Source organism: Papaver somniferum, unplaced genomic scaffold, assembly GCF_003573695.1.
Source record: "Papaver somniferum cultivar HN1 unplaced genomic scaffold, ASM357369v1 unplaced-scaffold_150, whole genome shotgun sequence".
In the NCBI taxonomy this organism is placed as follows: Eukaryota; Viridiplantae; Streptophyta; class Magnoliopsida; order Ranunculales; family Papaveraceae; genus Papaver; species Papaver somniferum.
The window spans coordinates 5,318,321-5,340,254 of record NW_020624377.1 but is presented as its reverse complement, the minus strand read 5'-3'; the positions used below and the strand labels follow the sequence as shown (position 1 = coordinate 5,340,254).

The 21,934-nt window shown below is 36.0% G+C and overlaps 2 protein-coding genes and 1 long non-coding RNA gene across 11 annotated transcripts; 2 read left to right on the top strand and 1 right to left on the bottom strand.

Annotated features, from left to right (window-relative positions):
* Positions 1 to 1,230: 1,230 nt before the first annotated feature.
* On the bottom strand, positions 1,231 to 2,198 carry LOC113335963 (protein EXORDIUM-like 1). Its single transcript, XM_026581964.1, has one exon. It carries the CDS (start codon positions 2,062 to 2,064, stop codon positions 1,387 to 1,389), a length of 678 nt encoding a protein of 225 aa, XP_026437749.1. The 5' UTR covers positions 2,065 to 2,198; the 3' UTR covers positions 1,231 to 1,386.
* Positions 2,199 to 3,692: 1,494 nt separating this feature from the next.
* Positions 3,693 to 4,849, top strand: LOC113335962 (protein EXORDIUM-like). Its single transcript, XM_026581963.1, has one exon. It carries the CDS (start codon positions 3,782 to 3,784, stop codon positions 4,748 to 4,750), a length of 969 nt encoding a protein of 322 aa, XP_026437748.1. The 5' UTR covers positions 3,693 to 3,781; the 3' UTR covers positions 4,751 to 4,849.
* Positions 4,850 to 18,100: 13,251 nt separating this feature from the next.
* LOC113335946 lies at positions 18,101 to 21,425 on the top strand. 9 transcript variants are annotated; one of them, XR_003353547.1, is made up of 10 exons: positions 18,101 to 18,521; positions 18,631 to 18,690; positions 19,005 to 19,219; positions 19,304 to 19,376; positions 19,610 to 19,794; positions 19,898 to 19,995; positions 20,104 to 20,297; positions 20,378 to 20,450; positions 20,546 to 20,916; positions 21,053 to 21,425. It is a non-coding gene; the product is annotated as an uncharacterized LOC113335946 (long non-coding RNA). The 9 variants fall into 9 exon arrangements; XR_003353545.1 differs by having other exon boundaries at positions 19,898 to 20,297; XR_003353544.1 differs by having other exon boundaries at positions 19,610 to 19,995.
* The last annotated feature ends 509 nt before the right edge of the window (positions 21,426 to 21,934 follow it).

Below are 21,934 nucleotides of genomic sequence, written 5' to 3'. Positions count from 1 at the left end.
ATTATTTTAAATAATAATTTTTAATTATTATTGTATTTATTATTTTAAATAAAAAATGAAAAAAATAGAGAAATAAAATAAAAGCTACAAATATAATGTTAAATGTACAATATTTGAGGATAAAACTTGTCTTTATAATAAATTAATAAGGTTAAAATAGAGAATCAATTAAATCGAATTATGTGGGTCCATAACTTTTGCTTTTCCAGCTTTTAAAAGCTAGTGTTGAGTAGCTTTTAAAAACAGGCCTAAAATGAAAGTGTTTCTGTCCAAAAACACTTTGAATTTTTTTTATCAAACACAGTTTTCGGTAAAAGTTTGTTACAAGTTTGTTACAAAGTGCTTTTGGTTAAAAAAACAATCCGAAACCGGGCTTCAAAAAATCTTTGCGTGCAGTACGCCGGACCTACTATAAGGGCTGTTTGTTTGAACAAATTCGGCGACCATAAAGAGAAGAAGAATTGATTCATATCCAAGACTAGGGTTGGGGGTTGAAAAGAATCCAATAATTGACTGTAAAGACATCAAGAAAAAGTAATATTAATGTGTTCTGCCATAAGATTTTTCATAGCTCTCTTTAGTTTATCAAAATAAAATCCAAGAGAACTTTTTAAACAATATTGATAGCCTTCCTATTGATGGAAAAAACTAGACTAGAGGCTCTCCTAAAGCTCTAATCAGGTAAAAATAATTGCAATTTTTCTTTTTTTAATCTTCGTTTTAATTTGTACTCACTTTTGTTTTTACCGTACCATGTTAACCGACTTATGTTGGTTTCAGATCTTTATTTAACAAGATGCTTTGATACATTGGGGAGTATTAAACTCATAAAAGTAACCAGAACAACCACCGAACCACCCCTGATGGTGGAACTGGCATCTTTGGTGAGAAGAAAGCGGCCCCATTTTGCGGCAGAGTGGGTAGCATGGCTTTCCTTCGTGTAGCTATGATGCCATTCAGAAACATGAAAAAGCGTTTTAACTTGTTATGCTGCTATAGTTTGGCTCCTTTAGGTGTATGGAAGCTGTTAATAAGATATGTTGTAGCAGTTCCATTAAGGATCATAATCTTTCTTAAAAGAATATCATAAGTAGTAAAACTGATCCCATAAGTAGTAACAAATTCACCCAAAGAAAAGGCAATATATTCTTAAAGGAAGATTATGAAGGATCGTAATCTTACATTGACACAGCTATTTTATCTGATGAACAATAATCACTGAATCCCCCATATACAGAAAGTACACACCTTGGCTTTATTTTAGACCAAATTAGAGCAAATAGAGGCAGAAAGATCAAGCAAAGCTGGGAACAAAAACTTCCTTTCATTGATACCATTTGCGTTGTAAGAAATTTTCTTCCTAGTACAAGCCGAGATATATACCTCTTAAGGGCGCAAGTTTAGGACTAATGCACTAGCCAAACTTAGAAGCCGAGTCATTCCAGCAGGAGTCACAATACCACATATCTGTTGAAGAAACGGAGAGGCGCATTTTTCAGGACACTGATCCTCGGAAATTCCTACCCAAATGTAAGCAAATTGGGATTTCGTTGAAGTTGAAGATGACGATCCACGAGAACCACATCTGCTTGAACAGAATCCGTCAACGGCAACATCAGCTGAAGTCAACACTACATTAATAGCATTATTACTCAGCACCGTACCTATTGATGTTGCTAATCTAGCAATTTTGTCATCAGTTAAAAAATTACCCAATGAGTAATTGGTATCAAAGATTTGTCTCCCTAAAGAATAAGCAGGAATAAATAAGTTTTGCTTCAACCGTGTGGAAATAGTTTGAGTTCTATTGAAAGTAAAAAATTCATTGAAGAATCTATACACATTGGCTGTTTGGGAAGGCTTGAAGTTTCCATACCAGATGAGATTAACAGAAGTTTGACCAGAAAGAAGTCGACCGTTATGGTATTGTAATGGCATAGCTGGTTTCTCTTTGACGTACTCATTAAGACTTCTACTTGTAGCTGAAGAAAAATGGAAGAGACAAGCAAACAAAAGGAAACATGGGGTAAAAGAAGTAGATATAGAAGAAGAAGAAGAAGCCATTGAAATGTAGAAGTGTTTTGTTGAATGACAAACAAGATTGTGATATTCAGGTGATGTAAAAAAGAAGAAGAATTAAAATATCGGATAGTTGGTGCCTTGGAGACGTGATGAGAGGTCTGAGGAAAGAACCAAGAAAAGGGATAAAAACATGGAGATGAGCTGGTAGCAAAGAACATACTGCTGGGGTTGGAGGGCACAAGGCATGATGATTTCCGCGCAAAAGTTCCTAACTGGTTGAGGTTATTTAACTGCTGGATCGTGGTGCCATATTCAAAAAATCAACTCAGCTCACATGAAATTGCGTCTCCGCCGAATGCATGACTAGTAATAAGCTACTTCTTGGTATGCTTTAGGATTTGGGTCGTTCATCTGTCCGAGTTTGGTTGTTAACTCGTGAGTCAACTGATGGAACGATAAAATACACGTCAGCCATTCCGGCAATAACTTATTATGAGTTTGCCATTCTTTTAAAAAGTGTGATCTTTTCACATAACAATTTCTAAGTTGACACCCAAAAATCCTGGATATTTTTATGTAAATTAATATAACAGTTAAGAATAGGAGACCTTCTAGCATTGGGATACTAAAAGGCTACAATGACTCCCCCGCTCTTTCGCTCAAGAGAAACCACGAAATTTTCTTCCCGGATGTAAATCATTTGCGTTTTCAATATTCTTCATTGATTTTAAAGTAATTGATAGAAAACATTTAGCTAGTACGTAGTATTACATTAACGTAGCCATTATATCTAATGAGTACGTTTATCATTGAGTCCTTATATACAAACATTATAAACCTCAGCTGAGACGTGGTGGGAGGACTGAAGAGTGAGGAAAGATTCAAACGCGTTTGAAGTTAGTAAGTAATAAAGAAAAAACCAGCTGGTATTGTGGGTACAAGGGATGATGACTTCGGGTTTAAAGTTGCCAACTGATCAACCAACTGGTGGAGGTGCCACATCCATAAAGTCAGCTCACATGAAATTGCATCTCAGCTGCATGCTACATATGCCTAGCTGGAATATGCCAAGGCTTTTTTCATCCATGGTGGATGCATTACGTGGCTGAAACCCAGTGATCTTTTTGTAAACATGTGATTCAGCAGGTACTATGGAAAATGCATGGTGGTAAAGAGCCATAGATTCAAAATATATTCCGTGCGGATTAATTCAGGCCAAGAAGTTTAAATCCAGTTGGCGCCCTTCATCCAAATCCCATGAAATGCCAGCCTCACAAAGACGCACAAACCATAACTTTTTGGTCGTTAGGTAATGCATTTACTATTCATGCAACTACTTGGTTGAATTTACTACCCCATGGGACATATTTTTGCTTGGTTAACACCTTTAACAGCTCAGACGCTTCTTCGTATGAGCCAACCTCTTGCATTTGCATATGACAACCCCACCCAATTGACAAGTTGGCGCATTTTGAACTCGAAACTTCCCATCTTGCAAGCTCCAGCTGGTATCTCATCAATAAAGTATAACGATTTTAAACACTTTTGCCTCTTTCCTTGCTCCTCCCTAGTGACTCCACGTCCGACGTTTCCATCCAACCGAGATTCCGACAATTGACCTATATAAACACATTTCTCATCCTCTTCATTCTCATCAAAATCAAACCACTTCTTCTTTAAGTTAATTTTAATTCTATCTTCATTTTCTTCAATTCAATTCTCACTTTCAGTTAGCCTACTCAGTTCTTAACAACCAACAATGGCTTCTTCTTCTACTTCTTTGATCTTTCTTCTAAATGCTCTTTTATTGGTTTCTTTCTTTCAGTTCTCTGTAGCTACTGGAAGGAAACTCAATGAGTTAGTACAAGAACAGCCTAGTGTACCATTAAAATACCACAAAGGAGCTCTTCTTTCTGGGAAGATTTCTGTTAATTTGATCTGGTATGGTAATTTCAAACCTGCCCAGAGAGCTATCATCTCTGATTTCTTCAATTCGATTCATTCAACTACTACCCAATCAAAGAAGACACTCAATGAACCATCAGTTTCTACATGGTGGAAGAAAACGGAGAAATACTATCATCTACCAACTTCTACGAGGAAACCCACTTCTTTGGTTTTGAAATTAGGGAGACAAATCTTTGATAAGAAATACTCATTGGGTAAATCTCTTAGCAATAAGAAAATCGTTAGATTAGCATCCAGAGGGGAACAGAGTAATGCAATCAATGTTGTTTTGACTTCTGCTGATGTTGATGTTGATGGGTTCTGTTCAAGTAGATGTGGTACTCATGGTTCTTCAATCTCTGCTTCAAAGAAATCCAAATTTGCATACATTTGGGTTGGAAACTCAGAGAGTCAGTGTCCTGGTCAATGCGCTTGGCCTTTCCACCAACCGATTTATGGACCACAAGGCTCACCATTAGTTGCACCAAACAATGATGTTGGTGTTGATGGAATGGTGATAAATCTTGCCAGTTTGTTTGCCGGAACAGCGACAAATCCTTTCGGAAATGGTTATTACCAAGGACCGGCTGAAGCACCTTTAGAAGTTTCATCAGCTTGTACTGGAATTTATGGGGCAGGAGCCTACCCTGGTTATCCAGGAAATCTGCTTGTTGATTCGAGTACTGGTTCGAGTTATAATGCAAATGGTGCTAATGGAAGGAGATTCTTGTTGCCGGCATTGTTTGATCCTGCTACCTCTACTTGCTCTACTTTGGTTTAAAACCAAGCAGAGATATGAAGCATGAAATGTTTGTATATAGCCTATAGGGTCCCGGAGGTTAATGTTCATTATATATAATGGTTATGTTAATGTAGTGCTTAATCATTTTTTTTTTTTTTTTTTTTTTTTTTTTTTTTTTTTGTGAATAAGGCATTACATTGAAAGGACTAACTGTCTCCAGAAGCTCGGTTTATAAATGGAGTAGAGCCATCTAATATCGATCCACGGGCGGATATCTGGATATTAGATTTATCTACTAATAGCTGATTTGCAATACAAACAGGGATAATGTTATCCCACAAAATAGAATAGTTTAAAGGCCTAACAATCTTTGTTAGAATGTTTGTCGCCCTATTTCCTTGTCTTGGAACAAAATAAAAAAAACCTAAAAAGTTGTTACATTGGCTTGCCAATCTTTTTGCTTCATCCAGTTAGGTTTTTGAGCGCCAAGAGATATCTGACTTCTTTCCATGCATGTAGTTGAAGAGGCTTTCACAATCTCTTTCTATGCTAAAATTTTCCACACCTTTCTCTTATGCCCAGGTAGCTGCTTGAAGCACTCCTAAAGCTCCCGCTTCTTGTGGGTCTGGAGTGATGAACTGGCCAGCTTTTCCTCCTCCTGAGTTTCCTGTGTCTCCTCTTGTTGCTTCAAAGGGGTTAAACCCGGGAATGAAACTGGCAAGGAAGCATTTGTTGGAACTTTGTTTTCAATAATATTGGACCCATATTGATCAATTTGAAGGATAGATTCGTTCAATGATGAAGAAAAACAACGATTTTCGGAAGAAGAAGACGATAACAAAAATCAGAGATTGACATTTTAAAGGCTGCTTTTGGATGAGTCAAAGGTGTTTCAAAATTGGATGCAATGTAAATTTTTGTCTCAGAGACAAGATTAGAATTAAAGGCAGAGTTATTAGGTGAAAATGGAATAGGAGAAATTGTGGATTTGAAAGAATTCCTAGCTTTTTCAAAAGAGTTAGAAACTTGAACCGGATTAGGAATGTCATGAAGAAGACCGGACCCATTCAATAGCTCCGATTCATAAGTTCGAGTTTTCAACAATAACTCGGAAAGTTTCTGAATTGGCAGAACAGAAAGATTCATCCTAAGAGTCAGGCAAAGGGATGAACTTTTCCTACAAGTTGAAAGGAAAAGTTCTCTTTACAAGAACTGTGGATGATGCCTGAGGCATGTCCTCCTCAATTACAAAGGGTCCTAAAACATCATAGGATTTCTGGGGATCATGGAAAGTAGGTTCCTCTTCTACATAATTCCTAAAAATATCAGTAAATGTTTCACGTACACCAGGTTGAGATAAATATGTTTCCACGGGAACTGATTGTCCATGGTAGTCATGATTGTTTTTAGGGTTCCAGATTTGGACTAGCTCATTGTTTAACCATTTTATATCGTCACTTGGATAAGGTGAATCCACAGAGATATCATACATATCTTCTAAAGGTCTGCCATTGAGAATAGCATAATCACCCACTTTATGCCCAAGACGCGGACAGTGCGTACAAAACTTTGAAGGAAGATTCAGATAGTTGAAGTAAATAGAAGTAACTGGAAATCTTCCTACTTTGACTAACAAGTGACACACTAAAGGCTTCTCAATATTAACCCAAACAAGGACTCTTGTTTTACAATCTGTAGTTTCATTCCCTCTGAAAACTCTTGATACTTGACCAATCTTACTTGCAATTAACTCTAGCATTTCATGGTTCTTCCTATGTTCGCATTTGGTATTTGACATAGTAGCCCATAATAGGATTTCCTTGATTTTATCTGTTGAGATACTCATCCCTTGGTATGCAGTTGTTGCTGCAAGAACATTTACGAATGGATAACATGGCCCATTCACTGAGATCCAAGTAAAGTCATCCTGGTTCCTAAAGGTAATGATAAAAAGGTTGGGATCAAATTCTCTTATTTGGAAAGCTAAGTTTGCACCCCAGAAGTTATTAAGTGCTCCTCTAACTTCCCAGTGTTTCAACACAGAGGTAGAGAAAACTCTAGCTAGTATACTGAAGGTTTTAATGCCATAATCTCTAATGAAGTTTTGGGGGGTTGGAAGTAAACCAACATTGTTATGGTTTTCAAATCTTTGGGCTAGAGATAGTCCACTAAGATGTTTGTATAAATTTTGGTGGTTTTCCATAATGAAGAAGAAGAGGGATGAAAATTCAAGATAAAAATTATGAAGGGTTTCAAGGGTTTAAGAGTTTATCTAATACAAAATCTAGTAAGGAGGAAAGGGAACAGGATAAGAGACTCGTGATCTATGACTGAAATGAATATAAGGTTATCGTATAATTCTTTTCAAAGACTCAAATTCTAAAGCAAGGTAGTAGTAAAATTCCTACAGAGATAATCTAAAAGACACCTTTGACTGTACTCTCCTGATCCATATTGGATATCTTATGAGAGATACCCAACGGTACGAGGTTGTTTGACAAGGACTATACCCGGATTTTTGGGAAACTCTTAATGGGTAAAGAAGCAGATTTCTATGCGTAATGTTGTCCAAAGATTTGACTACTCTTGACAAGTCCTAAGAAGCTAACAGGATAAAATTTTCGGGAATAGGATATGAAAAAGAAATTGTATGCAAGAGTTAAAGGCTTTCATCTTAGAAAGGCCCAAAAAAGACTAAACAGATAGAAGAGAAACTATCCCAGTAAGGAAAATCCAGAGGTTAGAAGATGAAACTTATCAGCTACAATAGGTATTATCATCTACAATATTTTCTTTAGCAATTTTAAAAGTCTAGGTATTATCCTCCTATTAAGGTATAGGTTTAGTCTCTAGAGAGAGAAAGAGCAGAGAAAGAGATAAATCAGAGAAAATTTTCTAGGGTTTAAACTTTACGTCTAAGGGCAATCGGTTCAAATCAGTAGGGTATGTCAAGTATTTATAGCCTAAAGGGCAAAAGACCGAGGTATATGTCAGTAAACAAATTTCGCATTACAGAGAGGCAATAACCGGAGGGTAATAAGGGGAAAACATTAGGGTTCCTATATAGAACTAATAATCTTTAAATTTTGTATTATATTTCTAATCAATAGGCGTGCGGAAGAAATCAACTCAAAGATAATTAACATAAGAGAGGGGTCAAATAAGTATAAACGAGGAGCTTTTCAGAATTATAGTATCTAAACAAAATATATAGGGTTAAGTTCTAGAGTATTTCGAAGCAACAATAAAATAGATGACTTAGATTTCTTTTAAGCCAAATTATAGAAATAATTTAGGTAGGAGTGATCTTGCTCGAAAAAAGAACTACTAAGAAGTTAAACCTATAGGTATAGAATATACAAGTTAACAAATGGCTTGTGATCACACTCAAATTCCTGAAAATGCTGCAGTCTCCATCACTAGGGTAATACGATGCACAGAAGATCATCTCCATCGGGTGCAATATTACTTTTGATATTTATGTGGCACAGACCAGTTTATGCATGTTGAACAGGCCAAGCAAATTTCTTATTGCAATCTAGAGCCAGAGGAAAAAAACAGGCTTGATAAATAAACTAGGTCAAAGATTGAAAAGATCTGGCATATGGTAGTCCTATAAATAGTTCTATTTTGCATAGCAAGATGTGAACAAGCGGGGGTCTAACAACCACACCCAATATTTCGATTAACAATCTGTATGGACTAACTCCAATATACTTTCAAGAGAATCAACTAGACTCAATCTTAACAAAGTATATCAAAGAGTTCTAATATCTCTATTCTACAATGTAATCAAAAAATCGAATAGATAGAAATCCGTGAGCCTGATTATTATGTGAAATAACTTGAACGGTACCAAAGACCAATATTCAAGGGTCAATCAATGTAAATCAACAACCAAAGGTTGGATATTCTAATTGATTGATCTTAACGCACAACCTGTGATATTTCAATTATATAACAAAATATAATGCAGAAAAGAAGTAACACAAACACCAGAATTTTGTTAACGAGGAAACCGCAAATGCAGAAAAACCCCGGGACCTAGTCTAGTTTGAACACACATTGTATTAAGCCGCTACAGACACTAGCCTACTACAAACTAACTTCGGTCTCAACTGTAGTTGAACCCCCAATGAATCTCACACTGATCCAAGGTACAGTTACGCTCCTTATGTATCTGATCCCAAGAGGATACTACGCACTTGATTCCCTTAGTTGATATCACCTACAACTAAGAGTTGCTACGACCCAAAGTCGAAGACTTTAATAAACAAATATGTATCACATAGAAAAGTCTATGGTAATAAATAAATCTGTCTCCCACAAAAATACCTATGAGTTTTATTCCGTCTTTTGATAAATCAAGGTGAAAAGGAAACAATTGATAACCCGGACTTATATTCCCGAAGAACAGCCTAGTATTATCAATCACCTCACAATAATCTTAATCGACACGGCAAAAGAAGATATTGTGAAATCATAAACGATGAGACGAAGATGTTTGTGACTAATTTTATATCTCTCCTATTAGAGATATTAATCTCAAGACAATCGTTACGATTGTACTCAACACGATATAATCAGCAAGATCAGATCACACAACTACAAGAAAGTAGTATCGGTTTGGCTTCACAATCCTAATGAAGTCTTCAAGTCGTTAACCTACAGGTTCTCGAAAAGAAACCTAAGGTTAAAGGAGAATCGACTCTAGCTAATACAACTAGTATCACACATGAGGTGTGGGGATTAGGTTTCCTAGTTGCTAAAGTTCTCCCTTATATAGTCTTTCAAATCAGGGTGTGCAATCAATGTTATCTTGGTAACAAAGCATTCAATATTCACCGTTATATAAAAACCTGATTAGATTCAACCTAATATCTTTCAACCCGTTGGATCGAAAACTTATCTTGTTACACACAAATAAATGCACGATTTTAGGTTTGTGTACACGTACCCAAACATGTACATTTGTTGATTCAACAATAGTTAATCAAATGGTTAGCCATATGAGCACTTTCATATCAACCTTATTCTTCTTTACCATAACTAGTTCAAATGACTCAAATGAACTAGTTAGAGAGTTGTTCAATTGCATAAATCTTATAGAAGTATATAAGACAGAAGTATATAAGACACAATCGAAGAAAAAACGATTTGATTCGCTCGAATCGATTCATGAACTTTGTAGCCACGGTTTGCAAATTGCATTCCTTAGTTATTATAAATATAAGTTCATAAATAATCGTCTTTAGATATAACCAACTCAAGTACGCAGACTTAGTTCACGGAATTAAGTTCCCGGAAGGAGTTCACAAACTCCAACATATTTTCTCGGGATGAGAACCTCCGCCAGTTCGCAGACTGCGTTCGCGGACTGAGCTCACAGCTCTTGTTCCGGGTTTTCCTGATCAACAAAGTACGCATACTTTGGTTCAAGAAATAAGGACTTATACATATATGTGTTTCCACACAATGCTTACATCCATCATTGGTTATATAATCTAAACTCTCATTTCAATCATTGAAATATCATCAGAGGACGTTATATTGTTGTTATTCACCAACCATTTTTTGTCAAAGTCATTTTCAAAGTGATTGAAACATAACATGACTTTCGTCACTAGGTAAAGATGAACTTGGCCAAAGAGAAAGCTTTACCAACACATATTTCAAGAAATAGATAGACGAGATAAACTCGACTCGAAATAGCAAATGTGTATAATCAAATTCTATATAGCAAAACGACTTTTGTCTCAAGATAGGAGATAGAGTAGATAGACTTTTGTGTGATAGATAATTTCAAGTCTCCACATACCTTTTAGTCGATGAAGTTCCACCAGTTCCTTGAGTAGTTCTTCGTCTTGTATGATGATTTCCATGGAGTTCTTGAACTCAACTACACTTTCTATCCTAGTTCGAAACTTTAGCTATAGTAGACTAGAAATCAAAAATTATAGTTTTGATCACTAACATTGACAAACATGCTTGAGATAGCAACGCATGCGAGTTCGACCGAGCAGTGCTCTAACAAGATGCCTCTTGGCTTTGATTATGATTATGTGATAAGGACGGAGAGAAGGTATAACTGGAGGAAGGGAAAGGGGGATTTTGAGGATGCAGAGAAAGCATAAGAACAAGGGGATATAGTTTACTAGAGAAGGGGATGGAAGTTACTAGCAGCAAATTTAAAGAACTATGGTCTTGTTTCTGTTTCAAAATTTAAAGATATGTTATGAATTTTGATATTTTCCTATTACTAGAAGAATGGTTCTCTTGTTGTATATATCCAACTATCATATGTTAAGTATTTTGGTATTGTCTTAGTACTAGTAGAATGGTTCTATTGTTGGATATATCCATCTATCTTTCGCTATGTTTTATAATTTGGAGCAATCAAATTTGCCACTCAATTCAAGACAAACAGAAAGAGGAAAATGTAATGATAATGCCTAAGCTATGAAAGTTCCAAATTAGACAAAAGACTCTAAAGAAGCACTCACGGGTTTAATTTTAGAATTTTGTTGACTATTCTACAATAAAACCTGATGTTGTCCTAGCTCAGATTGAATAATTGTCACTTAAAGGAAATGTGTTGCAGGTTTAGGGGGATTGAATGTAAGTCAATTACTCTTAGGAGCGTCGCGGGAGGACTAGAAGCTCAAGATTCCAAGATTAAGAAGAGAGATAAAAATTAAGGAGGGAAAGAGAGGAAGGAAGATGAAAGAAGCAACAACTAATGGGGGATTTTAATTCACCAAGAAGCGAAAAGGACTATAAGAACAGATATGAACAATCTCCTAAGAAGCTCAAAAATTCTATCAGAGACTAAAATCAAATGACTTGCGATCATCTAAGTATTCCTAAGGATGCTCCCATATCTATTACCAGAGTGATGCGATGCACAGATAATAATCGGTTCACAGACCCCCAACATCCTTTCACCTCTCTCCTAAGTAACGGTTATTTTTCTTCATCTTCCATCTCTCTTTTTTCATCTCTAAGCATGGAGTAATTCTCTTGCTTGTGTCAAATCCTAAGCTAAAGGGGGGTTAACAGAATGGGAATGTTACGGCAAGGTATACAAATTATTTTGATATGATTTCATCTTTTCAAAACTATTTCGGTTTCCGATCTCATCATGATTCAGAAATTCTTTTTCCCTTTATTTCAAAATTTCTTTCTTTTGTTTCCCTTTTCTCTTCTGATACTGTTTTGGCTGATCGTTTTTTAAAAATTAGTTCTTTTATTACCCATAACCTCTTCATTGATTAAAATCTATGCATAGAATTAATATAGGAAATATAAGCTAATAAAAATAATATTGATGGAAATGAAAATGGCATTTGAAAACCAAATTTCTTTAAAAGTCTATTAACGATAACTATTTCTTTTCTCTTTGCTTTTTGTCTTCGATTCATGTTTTCTGAAACTGGAGTTAGATTGTCGGAGATGGATGAGCTTAATCTTCGGAACTTATCGGACTCATAGCTTCTACCTTCTCCATCTCCTCGTAATGACCTTTCCCTCTCTTCATGTGATATATGATTTCCCTCATCATTACATATTGATAATCGAAACCAGGATACATCTCTTTATAGAATATTGTAGCATCTAAGGACTTTCCTTTCTCTTGCTTTATTTGCATCCTATATTTTACACTTGGATGCACCTTAGCTTTTTCTTCTGGCCTCATATTACAACAAGGTCTGTAAGCCCGTCCACATGCACGGGGGCTAGTTCATCATTAGATACACGGGTTTTGTGTCTTGACCATGAGAGTATGAAAGGCATAATCTCTGTGGTGTTATACAATTTGTACTCCATGTTGAGGTGCAAGATTCAAAATCGAGTATTTGAAGGCCAGAGCTGGGAAAAGAAGTTCAGCAGACAGACTCATACTCAAAGTCATTTTAGATAAAATGGAACCAAAGTTTTGGCCTATACACACCTTAGGACCCCTTGAGAAAGCAAAGTATGTGTGTGAGTTTATCTTTGCCGTGTTTTAAACTCCATTGGCAAAGCAAATCCTCCTGGCTTGAAGTCATCAGGGTGACCATTAGTAGTAATGTTGTAATAACGACTCCTGCTGGCATGGAAAGATTTCCCAATTTTGTTCTCTTGCAAGTATGGTGATGTAAGGACCTAGTTGTTTGTTGCCCAGCAATGTATAACACCTTGCACTCCACTATAAGTATTCCTTCAAATGTCAATCTATTAATGTTTTCTATATTATTAGATTGCAGCGGAATTTCTAGTAGGTCATGACTACTTGACAGATGGACTTTCATTAGTTTTTCTCTGTTGATGATAAATCATCTTTAATAATATGTCATTAATCAGTGGCGGATTTAATACAGACAAAACGAACACCTTGCTATATTATTCATAAATCCTCTTAATTTACCTCGGAAGCTAATTTTCCATCTGCAACACCATTGGTATATCTTCATGGTTTTCTGTTGATCCAGGTCTGGTATACCTTCAAGCTCATCATCATGTTATATTTCCTGATATACTCTAGTAGACATCTTACAGTTACATGGACATTGAGAGACAAACTTAAGAGAGTATTAGATAAGGCATTGCATGAACAACAGAACTGACCTGACAATGTTGTTAAACTTGTTGGATGATGGAATAAGGGAGTGTAGAATGAAAAAAAAGTCCATCCACGATCCTTAATGAGATCCTTTGCGGCTGTACTTTATCTCTTGGCACCAATCTGAAAAGAGGAATGCATCACAAACATTACAACTACTCCTATGAGTTTTTGTAAAAAAAAGTTTACTAAGCATCGATTTTTCCACAAAATTATTTCTGACTAATTGGAAGTGTCTTGCGAGTATGTTAACTACAGGACTTGGTGGAAATTGTATGTCAAATGTGGGCAACTAAAAGGAAAAAACACAAACGAAATCAAAAGTAATCGAAATGGGTACAGGCTGAAGCTCTTAAAAAGGATTGAAAGATGACTACAACCTGACTGGAATTTTGTTGCCATTTTCGACCCTGACTTCCAACCTGATCCCAAATTTCTCCACGCACTCATCCAAATTCAGCAAAGAAGGCCAACTAATACCTGGGTTACACATTTTATCAAGCAACTTTATGAACATATTTCCTTAACCCAATACATCAAACTTTTCGTTTACTTTCGGTACATTTTCGACAGGTAGAAACAATTCCCTCTTATGAAATTCTTACTCTCAATAGGAAAGAACGGTATCTCTTACCATCAAAAGTCATAAATGATATTATCCAACACCGTACTGCATGCCGATTGAAAAACAAAACAAAACACCATACTGCATTTTGAAGAGTAATTTGAGTAATTTTGTCGGGAAGAAAATAAAAAAAAAAATTAGGTTTCAACTTTTACCTTTTAATGGTATCTCTTACCATCAATAGGCATAAATGATAGTATCCAACACCTTACTGCATGCCGATGACAAAAAAAGAACACCATACTGCATATAGAAGAGTCTCATTAACAACAAAAGGTAAAAATCAGGAGAAACACAAAAATCAGGAGGAACTTTTACCTTTTAATGATTGAATATAATATGGCGTTCAAGAGGAGTACCTTGCATAAAATTAAAATTTGATTTCTGGGTGTTTGTCTCCTCGGCATATGCTATTTATGTAGCTGAAGAGTCACGTCGGTAAAACTAAAAGGCGTGTCTTTTGGTCATAAGGCGTACCTATTCCGTCAGATATAACTGATTGCTTACGTGGCTCTCTAATATGAGAGAAAACTTGAAATTTAATGCGGTTCCGCCACGTCAGCAAGAACATTCTCCTTTTTATCAAGAAGAATTGATAAGACATGTATTGAGCCTGATACCGATGAAGAAATACCTCATTCTTTTTACAATCGATGGAGAATATCAAAAAATTTGAATGCCACATAAATGTCTGGGAAAAATAATGGGGCGAGAGAGGCTCGAACTGCCGACAACCATGAGTCCTCGGCGCTAGCCAACTGCCCCACCCCACCAAGTTGTTAGTTTGTCAATTTTTATCACTCTATTTATATAGAATATATCATTGTCTGATCAGCAACGAGAATCAGTCTCTGATGGACAACATCAAGCATTCGCCTTGGAGCATGTTTGTTTTTTATGCATACTTGGGGTTTGGATCTGACTCGGTCCGAGATAGATGTCAAACCGTTTGTTTTCATTTTCAAGTCAGATCTGACTCGCGATCTGAGTCGGACTTAACCCTTGACTCAGACCCATTTGAGTCGGGTAATAAAATATTCCCATTGGTTAATGTAGTCACGTATTCCGTAAGGTTTTCCTTATGTTGAGTACTTGAACTGTTAAGTTAGTCACCTCCATGTGATTAACTTAGTCATAGCCTGTTGCTCCGTGAGTTTACTTATGTTGAGCACTTTCAATTAAATTGATCACTTTTGTGGTTTTGATTTAATTGTGTATTCCAATTAAAATATTCATGGGTTTACTTGTGAGTATTTTGATTGAGTTTTGGATATAAGAAATCATTCACATGGTTTTTGGTGTCCAAAGAAAGATCCTTCTTTTCTTTCGAAATTAAGGTCGCTCTTGTTGTTCCTTTGGGAATGACATCTAATGGGGGAGAGTTCTTTTGAACTTGTGCTTAATGGTAATATCTTGCGGGGAGTGCGGATGTGGAATTTTATAGGGGTTATCTTGCGTCTTAAAACTCCTTGATGAATGTTGTTAGCTTCGGTTATAAGATTGCATCTAAATTAAGATGATATGTTGTCTTTCTTTTGGTCATGAAATGTTTCTTGTGGAAATTTCATTATGAACCCGTTCTTGTACCTTTGTCAATTTTATTGACAAAAGGGGGAGAAATATTGTAGGTCACACTACAAATACATATGGTTTTCGGATCATTGTGTAAGGGGGAGTGGTTTCCATGATCGAGATGGAGTATTGACTAAGGGAGAGTGATACATATCACCATAGTATTATTGTCAAAGTCGTGATGCAATTGGACTTTGATGTTCATAATAATACTATGATGTTGTATAATAATGATCGAGAATCTAGATTTCTCTCATTGTCATAGCTACGGATCTTCAACAACGGTGATACTAAACTTACAACCTTTGGGATCAGTACTTGTAAGGACGAAGATTTCAAGGAACGTTGAAGATTGGACTATGGAATAGGAGCAACTAAAGTTTATCTTATTTATATTCCATATGTATTAATAGTTTTGTCACTAAAATTGACAAAGGGGGAGATTGTTAGAGCATAGCTCGGTCAACCTCGCTTGCGTTGCTATATCAAGCATGTTTGTCAATGTTAGTGATCAAAACTATAAAGTCTTGATTTCTAGCCTATTAGCTAAGTCTCGGACTAGGATAGAAAAAGTGTAGTTGAGCTCAAGGACTTCATGGTGATTCAACGACAACGAAGAAGATCTACACCAAGGAACCGTGGAACTTCATCAACAAAAAGGTATGTGAAGACTTGAACTTATTTATCACTCGAAAGTCTATCTATTCTTCTCCTACTTCTTATGAGACAAAAGTCGTGTGCTATATAGAATAGATCTTATACACTTGATATTTCGAGCTGAGTATTCATTGCTTATATTTTACTCGAAATCATGTGTTGGTAAAGCGTTTCTCTTTGATCAGGTTTATCTTCACCTAGTGACGAAAGTCATGGAAGTTTCAATCACTTTGGAAGTTGCTCTGACGAGAAAGGTATGTTGTTCTTCACGACTGAATATCGCCCTCTGAGAATGTTTCAATGATTGAAATGAGAGTTTAGATTATATAACCATGTGTTCCTTGAACCAAAGTTTTCGAACTTTGTTGATCAAGAGAAATCGGTAGGATTGTGGAATTGGCTTGCCAAGTCGGCGAACTGACGGAAGTTCTCGACCGATAATTTCTGCTGGGATTTCCAAAAATCGTTTGTATGTTAAGTCCGCGAACTCAGTCCGCGAACCCAGTCCGCGAACCCAGTCCGTGAACTGGATGTAGATCCCATTATGGATCGAACCATGTAAAAACCATGTGTCTCCTTTACATTTCTAGCACTTATATTTCATTTTTGATGATGGAATGTTGTTTAGATCTAGGAGTTGATATTTGGGTGTAGTTCTTAGTGGTTGTAGGATTTCTAGCAGCTACATTTTGGAGCTATAAGGAGGAGGAGTAAATGATTTATCCTACCTCTAACTGGTTGGTTAAAGAAGATTCGGTGTAGGTGTTTAATTTCTATGGATATTCGAGTTATAGGGACAAATATGAAAGTTTCATGGAAGAACTTAATTACACTTTTAGGAAACAAACATCATGAACGATTCAAAGAAATGGACGAAGATGTAGAAGTTGAAGATACATAAGTCATCAATTTAGGGGAAGATTAATTATTTCTCAGAAAGACAATTCAACAAATCCAATGGCAACTTTCAACTAATATGGAAGAAAAAATGTTCACGGGCTTACCTTGTCAAAAACAAGGGCGAAGATAAGTTTCTCGCGGTTGAATTATCTTTCGCAAATAAAAGGTGTCACAGGTGGTCCAAGGTGGAAAGTACGAGTTGTATGGCGCGGTATTGAATCTCCCTTCGCGCATATTTTTCTCCGTATTGCTAAGGGCGAAAACAACTATTACAATTCAAGGTTATGTTTTCTTTTGCAAACGAGTGCTAGCATAGACGGTCCAAGGTAGATAAAGAAAGTCACCAGTATCAGGATCGACCCTCTTGTATATTTTTCCCCTTGCGCTTCCCAAGGTGAAAACAAGAATAAAAACTCAATGTTATATCTTTCTTTCACATAAGTGAACTCACGCAGTTGGTCAAGGGTTGACAGAGGATGTTATAGGTACCGGATTCGGGTCCCCGCATCGCACAACAATTTTGAACGAAACATTTCTGAGTATAAATATAAGAACACTTCCCGGATGATACATATACAATAGTGAGTTAATTTTCAAGTAGAATATAATCATTGAATAAACACAATATAAAGCTAACCGACGAACAGACTCGATTCCACGAAGCTTTCAATCTTAAGCATTTCATTGACTTCATCATGTTCATTAATGGAAAATGGGATATTTGAGACATTATGAAACTACACAAACTAAATATTGCGACCTAACCACGTATGAAAAGCGTCGCTGACTAAAGTCAAAGTATTGTTGTGTCATGACTTTTGTTGACTTAAACAGCGATACTACCTACTTTGACGCTAACTAAAGTCAAGTTGCCGTTGTGGCAGGAATTTGGTTGACTTATGCAACACCTTGGTAGCATTGATTCTAAAATTGTACCTTTATCTACTTTTCCTAACAAGGCGCCATGTGTCCTGAGTAATATTATTTTTATTCTCCTTCTTTATCATTACTCTCTCTCTCCATCTCTCTCACCTTGTTTTCATCCTTTGAAATCCAGAAACAAATCTCATACTCGAGCTAATTCCTTCCTTCTCCTTCTCTGGTTCTCCTCTGCCGATGGAACCCTAAATTTGTCAAATCTTCTCATTTCATCTCTCTATTAAGAACCAGAAACAAAAACCATTTTCTTCTTGTAACCTTATACATCTCTCCAAATCCATTTGCTTATTACCGAAATGGATTAAAATGAACCTTAAAACCACCACCATGAACCAAAAGAAAAACACTGTCATTAAAATCCCTTCTTTTGAACCGTTTCTTTGAAACCCTTACCTTACAGAAAAACCCATTTTTCTATTAATTTCATGTTTGAAAGAAACCCATCTTCCTTTTCTCTTCTCCATTTCCTTTTCGTGCTAGCTGTTAGGGGTTTGATTTTCTACAAACTTTATCAGGTAAAAAGTTATGGTTTGCATTCTAATTTTTTTCCTATTTTTCATCATTTAAGCTAACGTTTGATTTTGTTATCAGGGTTTTAATTATCGTTCGTTTTTTTTATTGTAGCAATTGCTAGAAAAGCATTCAGCATCTTAACCTGCATTTTTGAAGATTTTCAGCCTTCGGGTATAACTATTCCCTCACTTTTACTTGTTTCAAATCGAATATTTGTTGTTAATGAAATTAGTTGAAGTCATTTGGTGTTACTCTTGTGTTAATGAAGTAATTAAAAGTTATCCAGAATTTTTGTCAAACAAAATTGGGTGTTCTTAAGGATTCTGATTTTGGATTTGCAATTCTTGTCAAACAAATTTGTATGAGTTATTTGGTATTTTATGATTCTGATATTGGGTTTGATTTTTTAGTTTTAGTAGGCTTGTATCGATAATTTTGGGTTTTGTATGAATAATTTTTGGTGTATATGATGAAATAAAATGAAGAACCATTGGTGATGGCAAATGGGTGTTTTGAAGAAACCTTTGGTGGTGGTGGAGGTTTTATGGACTGAACTGGCGGTGGTGATTGGATGCTTGGAGATGGAATCAATGAGTTCGATTAAACGTTGGCGGTGATGATAACTAGTTCGCTGCTAGTAGTGGAGGTTGTATGTACTGAACTGGTGGTGGTGAATGGGTGTTTGGAGAGGAAGAGCAAGGTTGTAAGTTGCTTCTTTTTCTGTAAAGGGTTATATATGTTATAGATTCAGGTGTATTTATTACAACCTTGTTGTTATGTATAGGTTCAAAAAGATTCGGAAGCGTCTATTTATGATGTCTGGAAGGGAAATTGATGATGGTTATGGAACTACCCTGGTAAGAAAATTGCTATGTCGAATGAAATTAGAACTGTACTAATGAGTTTGATTCCTGTTTTTTAGATGATAATAGATTATATTTTCATGGTTGTGACTTGGGGTTTAAGGGAGTTGAAACTTCGTCCAGTTGAAGTGGCTATATTATTTTGTGGGCATGGGTGTTGGTGTGGTGGTGGATGCTTGTGGTAGTGGTGTTGTTATTTGAGCTTCTGCTTGTTTTTGTTGTTGCAGGTTCTACTGTTCTTTTTTTCAAGAAAATGTTGGCAGTATTTAATGTTTGGGCTGTATATAATAACCCAAAACAGAGAAGCAGGAAGAAACACATGTATACCTACAATAGACATTGCAGATGTATTATTTCAACAGCTACAAGTTTTCCTTTTCAATATTAAATTATATCCCAAGACTGTCGAATGGTATTTTAAATTCTAAGAAACAATTGCATATGTTTAACTAGTTTACTTGCTATCACTTTTAGTTTCTTTACCGAGAAAATAGTTTCTTTTCCAAATTGTAAAGAATTAGGTACCCTCTTTGATGGTGGAAAATTTCAACACCTGGTTTAATCATGTACCCTCTCTGATCACCATGAAGTAATGGCTGCTTAGTGTGAAGAAGTATGTCTCTTGGCTCTGTTGAGGGGCTACCATTTTATCCATCACATTTACATAGTTTTGTGTTTGTTTTAATTTGGGGAAAGTACTTGCTGTTACTGGATTGTGCAGATCCGAAAGTTGTTGATCTTGAAGTTGCAAGGCCGCAAGCTGAATCTAAAGTGATGACTGCAGATAATAGAATGTAACTTTGGATGGCTCCTGAGGTAAACATTTTTAGTGTTTGTTGTAGGTGTGATGTTCTGGAATTTTAGCTCAGTTCATCATCCGGCAGGATCTCGTTTTTGCTGGTTTGAAGTTGTCTCGTGAGTACTTTTCAGATCTATTTCTAATAAATCTTGTTTCTTTTCGATTGATTTTAATATCTTTGTGATTTCTGTTATAGGACTGATTATTATGATAGATGTGTGAATACTTTCTCATCTGAAGGGAGATTATTTCAAGTTTAAGCTATTAAGGTAAACAACAAAACAGTAAAGACCTATTTCTAGTTTCTGTGTGAAACTTTGTAATTGAAATTTGAAAACCCCCTCATTCTTGTGTATTTTCACAGCTTGGATCTACTGCGATAGGCTTGAAAAGTAAAGGTGTAGTGGTTGTTGTTGAGAAGAGTATCACTTCTCCACTACTGCTTAGTTTTTCTCCAAACCACTTTCTCCTTCACAAGCTAGTATATACAATTTTCTCTAAATCGTACTTGTCTGATTTTGCGTTAGCTTATGAAGTTTATAGAGTTTTGTTTGATCTGGACTTGTAGGTAAGGGCTTTAGTTGCTGAAATGATGTTCATCTATGAATTAATGATCTAAGACTACTGTTGTAAAGTGTAGTACCGATAAGTGTAACGCTTCTATTACTTTGAGCCAGTTGATCAAGTTTTTCATGGACAATTTCCTGCACAAATTGATCGATGAAATTGAGTCAGGTGAAGCCCTTAATACCATGGTACTGAGTGACTGAATTATGAATTAACTAGTAGAACATAGTGTCATGTGGTTTATTAGACTGCTTTCTTTTCAGAGTTCGACTCTGATTACCTTTTCCCTCCTAAATCAATGTAGGTAGTGTGCTGGGGAAGGCCTCTGTATGCAAATATTTAAAAGTTCAGTCAGTTCCAGCCCACAGTTGATGTTGCTGCTCTTCCCGATGGTCTCATGAGGGGCACTGATGCCATGATTGTTGGAAAGATCGCTGTTGTTGCTGGATAAGGAGATGTTGGAAAGGGTTGTGCTTCTGCAGTTCTGCTCTCAAGCTAGCTGGTGCCCAGGTGATGATCACTGAAATTGATGTTGAAACTTTTAGGAGTTGTAGTACTTCTCTTTAAGAAAGCTGGAACTTATGAATTAGAAGTTGAATCCTTTTGTATGATTTTGATTTAAATTTATGAGTACAATTTTTAGTGTAATGGAATTGTCATTTTGTATGGATGAATAAGATTTTGTTTAGAATTATAATTTTAATTTTGGTGTTTGAATTTGGATAGTCATTTGGTTTTTCAACTGAATTTGGATTTGAATTTGGGATTTTGATTTGAATTTGAATTTGAAAGTAATTTGACTCAGAATTATTTCAGCCGAGTCAGAATGGCAGCAGTCAGTCTGCTAGATCTGGCTCGGGTTTTTTAATATTAAAATAAACTATATCAACAACGTTGCCTGAATGTCTTATGTAGTGACAATCTGAAAGCATCGCAATTCCGCATCAATATGAAAGCGTCGTTCCATGAAAAGACACTGAATCCATGGCACTTTCAGCGGCATCTACAAAGTGTCTTATAACTCGCTTATACGACACTTTCTGACTATCTTAAATCAGCCTTTTTCCACTAGTGGTTACAAACACACATCTCGTTCAGGCTAGTTTCCAAATCCTCCATAAACTTGACTTCTACCATCAATTTCTTAATACAAGCGTGGAAAACATTATAATAGATTCTTAAGTAT